The following is a 10,259-nucleotide window of genomic DNA, read 5'->3' as shown; positions in this document are numbered from 1 at the left end:
CCGGGGTCGCGACCACAAGTCGCAGAGGTCCTCGATCTAAAGATGGCTGCCTCTGCAGTGAGGGGTGCTGTGGCGCTGCGAACGAGTGTTAGCCGGCCCGTGGCTTTTGTCAGAAAAATCCCCTGGACCGCGGCTTCGAGTGAGTGATGGAGACATGTTAGGGGTTGAAGTTTTAGGTAAAAGCGATCGTCAAAAGCACTGCTTTCGGCGGAATGCGTGTCAGCGTGGTGGCTGGATTAAGAGCTGTGGTTCCTGAGTAAGCCAGTGAGCAGAAATAAAAAAAAAATTTTTTTTTTCAATGAATCGTTCAGGGATGCCCCTTAAGCTTTTGCGGCACGTATTCAGGGTCTCCTGCCTTTCCATTGTGGCTCGGTGGAACGGTTCGTTACTTGAAAACTCAAGATTTACGATTTGGAAGTGATTATTTTGACAGCGGTGTGGAGGGTGGATTCAAACTGGCAAGACTGAGGCGAGGAGACTCATTAAAAAGCAATTTCAGGGGCGCCTGGGTGGCTCAGTGGGTTGGGCCGCTGCCTTCGGCTCAGGTCATGATCCCAGGTCCTGGGTTCAAGCCCCACATCGGGCTTTCTGCTCAGCAGGGAGCCTGCTTCCTCCTCTCTCTCTGCCTGCCTCTCTGCCTACTTGTGATTTCTCTCTGTCAAATAAATAAATAAAATCTTTAAAAAAAAGGGGATTTCAGAAAACTTACATACTTAGCCCCTGTCCTCAAAGACTTCATAATCTTATTTGCAAATGGAGTATGCATCCTCTTGATAAGACAACAGAGTATGGGTTAAGAGCAAAATGTGGGGGCGCCTGGGTGGCTCAATTGTTAAGCATCTGCCTTGGGCTCAGGTCATGATCCCAGGGTCCTGGTTCAAGCCCCACATCGGGCTTTCTGCTCAGCAGGGAGCCTGCTTCCTCCTCTCTCTCTGCCTGCCTCTCTGCCTACTTGTGATTTCTCTCTGTCAAATAAATAAATAAAATCTTTAAAAAAAATAAAAAGCAATTTCAATAATTTAGTCCAAAGACGAGGACCTGAAATAGGGTAGTGGTAAAAAGGGGGTCAGATCCATTTATGTTAACAAAACAAAATCAACGGCTTTTCGCGATGGCTTGAGTGGGGTAGGAGTAAGGAATGAGGGAAAGGGAAGAACGAATTCCAGGTTTTTAGCGTTGGTGAATATCGTGGTTAAATGTAGGGGAAGCAGATTAAAGAAGATGAGGAGTAAAGTTTAAATGTGTTGAGTTTGAGAAAAACCTGTAAAGTCTCGGTCAGGCAGTTGGACAGAGAAGATGGTGTATATTTATTGAGAAACGTCCTTTGAAGCCATGCTGTCTAGGTTGGAATTCCACCTCCGCCATTTAATAGTTGTGTAACCTAACGGGAGGTAATTTGGGAAAAGGGCTCATTGTTTCTCAGTTTCATCTATGAAATGGAGTCAGTGATACCTTCTTGATAGGACTTTCGATTGGGTTAAATGAGTTTATATGTAAACCACTTAGACTTGTGCTAGATACAGACTAAGTACTCAATAAATGATAGTTGTTTTCATGATTACTATAATCACTGTAAGCTTATGGGAGAGGCCTAGGCTGGAGATAGAGGGTTGGGAGTAATCAGTATTGAAATCTCTCATCAACATTGATTTTTGTCAGTTGCACTTTTGAAAAATGGTTTTTACATTTGCTTACCAAAAATTAAAAATCCACGGTCACTATTGTAGGTATTCATGTGTCAGGTCATCTCCTTTAAACAAAAGAATGGAAATAGGATTACTCACTTCTTAGCCTTTGTGGCCCTGGTGTGAGGAGTAGAATGGGAAATAGATTGTTTTGGGCCCCCCTTTCTTAATACGTAGCAGGTGAAGATCTAGGCAGTACAATGCCTTGCTTAGGCCCTGTGAAACTGTATAAAGGCTCCGGGATTTCACCATCATCCTGCAGTTGCAAGTTTCCAGACCATAATGGGTTGGTTTAAAACTCATAAAAAGAGTGTAACATACAATTTTGAAGCAGTCTCTCTTGGTTCATTCATACATTCAGCAAATATTTCAGGGGTATCTGTTTGAGGATGACATTGTTCTAGGTGCTTGCAGCAGTTTTTCCCTAACAGTTATAGGTAATTTGGGAAGACGGTTACCTTCCAGAGCTTATTTGGGAAGTGAATGTTTTCTAGAACTTTTAATACCTTGTTCAAGACATGCATATTTAACACTATTTTGTTTAGTGGTAAACAAACAACATGTTTGTCCTGGTGCTGATCCATGAGGTCCTGAATTTGCCAAATGGTTTGACCAACTATTAGAGTGCTTCTGAAATTTAGTCTGTGTGGGTTGTTGACAGATTACTAGGCATTTTTTCATTCAGCAGGTACTGCCCTACTGTTGTCAGTTACTGTTGACATAGTGGACTCAACACTCAGGGAGTTTATGGTGTAGTGGTGAGGGTGAGGAGACTTATAACAGATACAGGCAGTTGAACCAGTGAAGTTTAGATGAACTAGGGGGAAATAACCCAGTAATATGAAATGTTAATCAGGGAAAGTATAAGCACTGTAGTTCAGAAGAGATCAGGTAGTTTTTGATCTTTAAGATTATCTACTATGCATCTCTGAGGCCTCACAGGGGTAGTACATTGCCTTGTGTGGCAGTAGAAGCCCAATAAAATAGTATTTGGCTATATTTGGCCTGGGTCCTGAAAGATAGTTACAATTTAGGCAGGAAGAGATAAGATTACTGACATAGTAAGGGGAAAGAATGACAGGCAAAGGTGGGAATCTGTACGACGGATACATAGAGTTTCATTTGCTGTACTAGAGAGTAACTATGGGCCAGCAATAGGTAATAAGGCAGGAAGGGTAAGTAGGGTCATCTCAACAAATTTTAGAGGGTCAACTATTTAACAGAGTGTAAACTTTATGAAAGGGAAGTAAACTGAGCTTTTGTTTGAAAATCCCTAATATGGCTGGCAATATACTGTGTTCTAATTATCTGTCTTGTGTGTGAATTTCTCACAGGGATTATTATCCATGTACCTAGTACAGTAACTGATGAAGACAGTCATCTGCTGGGAGTAATGACTACAGTCGACTTAGCAGTTTATTTGCATATGCCCGCACCCTATCATTTCCCCTCATCTCTGGCACATTGCAGCTTTATACAGATGGTTGCTGACTATGGTTTGATTTACAGTTTTTTGACTTTACAGTCAAAAAGTGATAGGTGAAAATAATAGGCAGTCTGTTTGATTTCTGTTTGATTCTATTTGATAGGCATTCTGTTTGATTTTTTTCCCATGCTAGTGATAGGCAGTATGATGCTCTCTTGGGTTAGGAGCAGCATCAGCAAGGGGCAGCTCCCAGTCAGCCATGTGATCACGAGGGTGAACAACTGATAGACTTACAGCCATTTTGTCCCCATATAACCATTCTGGTTTTCATTTTCAGTAGTCAATAAATTACGTGAGAAATTCAACCCTTTATTATAAAATAGGCTATGTGTTACGGTTTTGCATAATTGTAGGCTAATGTAAGTGTTCTGAGCATGGTTAAGGTAGGCTGGGCTAAGCTCTGATGCTCAGTAGGTTAGGTGTATTAAATGCATTTTCAACTTAGGATATTTTCGACTTATGATAGCTTTATCAGATGTAGCCCCATCATAACTTAAGGAAGTAGTACCGTTGCTACTTCCTAAATCTTAAGGCTTCAAGGAAATGAAAAGTAGTTCCTGTTCACAAAAAGTTTGGGGATTCTAGGTCCCCTCTTGGTTTCTAGCTACAATCTAGGATGGAGGATGCAAAATACATTAACTACTTTTTTTTTTTTTTCTTTTTAAGTAATCTGTATGCCCAGTTGTTGGGCTTGAACTCGACCCTGAGATCAAGAGTCACATGCTCTACCATCTGAGCCAGCCAGGTGCCCCAAATATATCAACTAATACATTAACTACTTTTAACATGGTTTTTTTTTCCTCCTATACAGGTGAACTGAGAGAACACTTTGCACAGTTTGGCCATGTACGAAAGTGCACTGTACCTTTTGTGAGTATTATCTTTTTAAAAAAAATGTTATCCTTTAATTTTTGATCCTCTAATTTTATCCTTGAATTCTTGACTTTGTTAAAGCCTATCAGCTTATATGATTTTTTTTTAAAGATTTATTTATTTATTTGACAGACAGAGATCACAAGTAGGCAGAGAGGCAGGCAGAGAGAGAGAGGCAGGCAGAGAGAGGGGGAAGCAGGCTTCCCACCAAGCAGAGAGTCCGATGTGGGGCTCGATCCCAGGGCCCTGGGATCATGACCCAAGCCGAAGGCAGAGTCTTTAACCCATTGAGCCACCCAGGCGCCCCAGCTTATATGATTTTTAATGGAGTGAAGCTACTCAGTGTTTATTGATAAAATTGTGGGTGATACTGATTAAAACTGTAAAACAAATTCCTGTATAACAAATTATGACACAGTTTTTTTAAAAAAAGATTTTATTTTGGGACGCCTGGGTGGCTCAGTTGGTTAAGCAGCTGCCTTCGGCTCGGGTCATGATCCCAGCGTCCTGGGATCGAGTCCCACATCGGGCTCCTTGCTCATCGGGGAGCCTGCTTCTCCCTCTGCCTCTGCCTGCCATTCTATCTGCCTGTGCTTGCTCTATCTCCCTCTCTCTCTCTGACAAATAAATAAATAAAATCTTTAAAAAAAAAAAAAAAAAGATTTTATTTGTTTATTTGAGGGAGAGAGAGGGAGAAGCGAGGGAGGAAGGAGGGAGGAGGGCAAAGCAGACTCCCAGCTGAGCAGAGAGCCTGATGTGAGGCTCGATTCCAGGACCCTGAGATCATGACCTGAGCTGCAGGCAGACGCTTAACCAACCAGGCCCCAAATTACCACACACTTAATGACTCAGAACAGTACACATATATAGTAACTCACAGTTTCTGCAGATCAGAAGTCTGGGCACAGCCTTGATGGGTCCTCTGCTCAGGGTCTCACATAGCTGCAGTCCTGGGATGAGCTGGGGCTTTGGTTTCATCAGGGGCTCAAAGGCTCAACTGGGAAAGACTGATTTTCAAGCTCTCTCAGGTTGTTGGCAGAAGTCGTCTTTGAACTGTGGGTCTGAGATACCTACGTTTTTGCTGGCTTTCAGCTTGTAGGGACCACCTGTAGTTCCTTGTTACCTGGGAGGTGTGTAGGCTGTCTCCCAGCACAGCAGCTTACTTCTTCAGTCAGCAGAGAAGTTTCTCCAGTCTGTTAAGACTGTCTTATAACACGGTCATGGGAATGACGTCGCATCACCTTTGCTGTATAACTGATCAGGCAAGCAGCTTCCCATCACTTTTGCCATATTCTTTTGATTAGAAGTATGTTACAGATCCCTCACACACCCAAAAGGAGGGGCTTATTCAGAGGGTTAACATAGTGAGAGACATGTGGACATCATGGAACTATCTTAGAATTCTACCTAGTCCAGTATTGTAAGGACTTGATACTAGAGAATGATTTTATCATCAGACTAATTGATGGAGAATATCTATTTTAAACTTTACCCTTATTAGGTTGAGTGATTTTTTTTCTCCTTTAGTGTTTTTGTATTTGTTATATTTTCTTTTCTTTTTAAGGAAGATTTAGAAATCAGTTTATAAATTTGTTCTACTTTATCCTGGGCTGTATTTGTCTGTGGGCTTTCTAGGATTACTGAGTTGGGGGGTGGGATGTGAGTACACTATAGTTCACGGCAACTGCTTCACTAAAACTGCCCCTTTTTTCCTTATGGCACTGAGAAGGCCGTGACAAAATATTAACCTAAAGTAATTAAAATTCTTAACTCTTGTTTTAATGTTAGTTGCCTTCCAAGGATCTAATAGATTGATCCTGTTTAGTGCTAGTGAGGGTGTAGGGAAGCGGAAATTGTTTGGAAGTTTACTTAATTTTTTTTTTTTTTAAAGATTTTATTTATTTATTTGACAGAGAGAGACACAGCAAGAGAAGGAACACAAGCACGGGGAGTGGGAGAGGGAGAAGCAGGCTTCCCACTAAGCAGGGAACCCAGTGCGGAGCTCCATCCCAGGACACTCGGATCATGACCTGAGTCGAAGGCAGACACTTAACAGCTGAGCCACCCAGGCGTTCAGAAGTTTACTTCATTTCTGAAGGGTATTTTGGCAAAAATCAAAACTAAGAATTTACATTTACTTTGATCTAGCAATTCCATTTTTAGGAATTTATTCTACAGAAATAGTGTGGTCAAGAATGTTCAAAGAAGGGACACCTGGGTGGTTCAGTTGTTTAAGCATCTGCTTTCAACTCAGGGACTCTGAGATTACCAGGCCCTGGAATTGAGTCCTTCATCAGGCTTCTTGCTCCACAGGAAGACTGCTTCTTGCTCTGCCTCCTGCTCCCTCTGCTTGTGCTCATGCTCTCTCTTTCTGAAAATAAAATCTTTAAAAAAAAAAAAAAAGAAAAAAAGTTCAAAGCAGCTTTGTTTAATAATATAACTGGAAAGAACCTAAATGTTCATTAAGGGGATTAAATAGATATTAATTCACTGATACAACGGAGTTTTAATATAGGTAATTAAAAGAATGAGGCATAAGTATTACAGACACAAAAATTTTTCTATAAGCTTAAAAACTAAATTTTTACGAAGAGGATGAAATTCCTATTTGATGAACATTAAAAAAAACATTCTCTGAGGGCACCTGAGTGGTTAAGTTCATTAAGTGTCCAGCTCTTGATCTCAGTTCAGGTTTTAATCTCAGAGATCATGAGTTTAAGCCCTGCATTGAGCTCCACACTAGATAGGTGTGGAACCTACTTAAAAATTTCTCCCAAAATAGTAACACATTTCTCACCATTTCCTTCTTGAAAGTGTAAGCAAAATTATTTAGGACCTGGAGTTAATACCTTAAACAGAAGAAAACTTTGATTCTTGGTAAAACTAAGTAAAATGTTGACAGGAGAAAAGTTAGAGGAGTTTTTTTGTTTAAGATTTTATTTATATGACAGAGATTGTAAGTAGGCAGAGGCAGGCAGAGAGAGAGAGGGGGGAAGTAGGCTCCCTGCTGAGCAGAGAGACCTATGCGGGACTTGATCCTAGGACCCTGTGATCATGACCCGAGCCGAAGGCAGACGCTTAACTGACTGTGCCATCAAGGTGCCCAAAAAGTTAGTTTCTTTTTTTTTTTTTTAAGATTTTATTTATTTGATAGGCAGAGATCACAAGTAGGCAGAGAGGCAGGCAGAGAGAGAGGTATAAACAGGCTCCCTGCTGAGCAGAGAGCCCGACTTGGGGCTTGATCCCAGGACGCTGGGATCATGACCTGAGCTGAAGGCAGAGGCTTTAACCCACTGAGCCACCCAGGTGCCCCCAAAAAGTTAGTTTCTGATAAACAAATTCATGTATTCAAATCCAGCTTCCTTTTTTTGCTTTTGTTTTTATTTTTTTAAGATTTTATTCATTTGTCAGAGAGCAAGCGAGTGCACAAGCAGGGGGAGCTTCAGAAAGAGAAGCAGGGTCCCCACTGAGCAAGGAGCCTGCATTGTGGAGTTGATCTCAGGACACTGGCATCATGACCTGAACTGAAGGCAGATGCTTAACAGACTGAGCCACCCAGGCGTCCCATCCTTTTTTTTTTTTTTTTTTTTTTTTTAAAGATTTTACTTTTTACTTACTAATTGACAGAGCAGCAGAGGGTGCGGGAGAAGCGGACTCCCACTGAGCAGGGAGCTCAGTGCAGAAGTTGATCCCAGGACCCTGGGATCATGATCTGAACTGAAGGCAGATGTTTAACTGAGCTACCAAGGCGCCCAGAAATCCAGGTTCCTGTATCTTAGAATGCATAGTACCTAAGTTTTACATAAACACACATTTTTTAAGGCTTTTACTAACAGAAATGGCCATACGGAAGTAGAGGAGAAACTAGCTTAGGTAAGGAGTGAATTACCGGGATATTACCAGAAACTTCCTGCAGTATAAGTTAAGACTTAAAAAGTCACCTTTTGGGGCGCCTGGGTGGCTCAGTGGGTTAAGCCGCTGCCTTCAGCTCAGGTCATGATCCCAGGTCCTGGGTTCAAGCCCCACATCGGGCTTTCTGCTCAGCAGGGAGCCTGCTTCCTCCTCTCTCTCTGCCTGCCTCTCTGCCTACTTGTGATTTCTGTCAAATAAATAAATAAAATCTTTAAAAAAAAAAAAAGTCACCTTTTAAATTTGGGGGCAATTAGGGGTGGTGCAGAGCATAACGGAACTTTGTAAGAAGATTGACGAGGTACCGAGTGAATAGACATCTTTATATCTGTTCTTCAATAGTAGGGCTGGTGGGGTGGGGGCAGGGTGCACCCAAACACACCAGAATCTTCTCCATGTGCTGTGTATAGGTTGGATGATAAGCACTCTGTGTTTTGCACAGAGTAGCGTTACTTTAATCTAGAGCTAGGTAAATGAAGGTAATATATTTTTTTTTCTATTTTTCATTAGGACTATATAATTATAATGGTAGTGGTGGTGATGAGAGTAATTTGTTTCCAAAACTACCAGAAATGAGCTAGGTTTTGAGGCCTAATTTTTTAGTTTCTAGAATTGAGGAAGTTAGAAACAGAGTTGTTTCTTTCTGTGATCAAAATGTCCCTTTATTGTTAGTGTAGTTTGTATCTCGAATGACAGAAACTTCACTGCCAATATTTTACTTCCTCCAGTGGCAGCAGAAAAGCAGAATGTTAAGATTAACACAAGGGTTGACCTTTGGTAACTAGGAGGGTAAGTATGTATTAAAGCAAGGTTTTTGACATTTATTAAAATCTGTTATTCCATTTGGGCAGGTGAAAAAGTTGGTAGTTTGATTGGAGCTCATGGAAACTTTCTCCAGCTCATGATTAATCTTTTCTAAATTTTGAATTTTTAGGACAAAGAGACTGGATTTCACAGAGGTATGGGTTGGATTCAGTTTTCTTCAGAAGAGGAACTTCAGAATGCACTACAACAAGAACATCACATTCTTGATGGAGTAAAGGTAAATATTTTTCTGTATAACATCATGAGCTTTCTGTATATCCATTTAGTAGGTCAGAAGTACGGAATGACAAGGACTTCGGGAGATTTGTAACTGAAGTTCCTTTAATATTGGTTAAAGAGTGGTGGTGGTGGTAGGGTGCCTGTCCTATGGTGTCTGGGGAGGGTAGTTTAGGAAGACCCTTTAACAGTTAGCAAGGTATATCTAACATAGAACAGTAGTCTGCTTACAAGGTAGGGAGACTGGCTTTTCCATTTAACTATGCAACCTTGGGTTAAACTGATTTAGTCTTAAGACCAGGGATCAGGTAACATCCTTTTGACTTATTGGTGCTGACTCCCTCATAAAGCAGTCTTAAAGTGGCAATCTTCTGTTGGAATGCTTTTGCAGGTGCCACCTTTCCTTATAATATTTATTTGATTTTTCTTTTTTTTTTTTTTTTAGCTCTACGTTAAAGCTCAAAGACCAAAAGTTTTGCAAGGGGATCAGACATCTGATGAAGAGAAAGACTTTTGAGACTATTACTGCCTATTAGAGTAAATAAAATTAAAAATTTTGTCTAAATGTTTTTATTTGAAACAAATAGTTGCACCAAGCAAGAGCTTAATTTCCCCACTCCAAATTAAAACAAAACGTAGTAGGGGCAAACGTCATTTGGCAGGACAGTTCCAGTACGTGAACATCCTTCTACTCACTGTGGTTGGGGCAACTTTATTCATCAGCAGTCATTCTTACACAAAATATTAACCCCAAAGTACTAATGTCACAAAAAGGAAGTGGTCTTAATTTCATGTGTGGGGCAGTATGTTCTATAAATGCCAAAAGGTAGGAGAAGCACAAACACAACCCACTCTTTAAAAAAAACTAAATAGTTCAAAGAATTTTCCCCCTCCCCCCTTACTCCCGTAATAAAAAGTAGTGCTGGGGTCTGACACCCAGATTTGGTTTTTATCCTGGCCATGTAACAAAGTGTTTCCCCATCTGACTTGCATCATTAGGGTTATGGGTAAAAGTTCATTGACTTTGAAGAGAGGTTTGTCTACTCCTTTCTCCTCTTCTTGCCTTCATGCTCATGTTCCTTGGGGCGGCTGCTATCTGATGGTCTTTTAGAGCCCCCGTGCTGTTTGGCTTCTTCCAAAAACTTGTCCAAACCAAAAGGATCTTCCTCAAACTGAACTGGTCCTTCTCGGCCTCTTTGTCTGCGGTCTGAACCAGAAAACTCCTTATCGGGAACAAATCTAGGGAAAAAGAGAAAGGACTATGA

General features: G+C 41.1%; 2 protein-coding genes across 3 annotated transcripts in view; one reads left to right on the top strand and one right to left on the bottom strand.

Annotated features, from left to right (window-relative positions):
* The first annotated feature begins 16 nt into the window (after window positions 1-16).
* Window positions 17-9,563, top strand: LOC111148652 (SRA stem-loop interacting RNA binding protein). 2 transcript variants are annotated; one of them, XM_022505408.1, is made up of 4 exons: window positions 17-139; window positions 3,983-4,041; window positions 8,888-8,995; window positions 9,440-9,563. In XM_022505408.1, the coding sequence occupies exons 1-4, from the start codon at window positions 43-45 to the stop codon at window positions 9,509-9,511; spliced, it is 336 nt and encodes a 111-aa protein (XP_022361116.1). In that variant the 5' UTR covers window positions 17-42; the 3' UTR covers window positions 9,512-9,563. The 2 variants fall into 2 exon arrangements, with proteins under 2 accessions (XP_022361116.1, XP_022361115.1); XM_022505407.1 differs by lacking the exon at window positions 9,440-9,563 and having other exon boundaries at window positions 8,888-9,400.
* LOC111148651 (SNW domain containing 1) overlaps window positions 9,549-10,259 on the bottom strand; it is a 35,486-nt gene continuing 34,775 nt past the window's right edge. Inside the window, exon 14 of the mRNA XM_022505406.1 lies at window positions 9,549-10,233. Within this exon, the coding sequence (XP_022361114.1) occupies window positions 10,035-10,233 (199 nt within the window). The 3' untranslated portion in view covers window positions 9,549-10,034. The remainder of the gene's footprint in view (window positions 10,234-10,259) is intronic.

This window comes from Enhydra lutris, unplaced genomic scaffold (genome assembly GCF_002288905.1).
Source record: "Enhydra lutris kenyoni isolate GAN:26980312 unplaced genomic scaffold, ASM228890v2 scaffoldscaffold20, whole genome shotgun sequence".
NCBI classification, from domain to species: Eukaryota; Metazoa; Chordata; class Mammalia; order Carnivora; family Mustelidae; genus Enhydra; species Enhydra lutris.
This window is presented reverse-complemented; position numbering and strand designations above follow the sequence as displayed.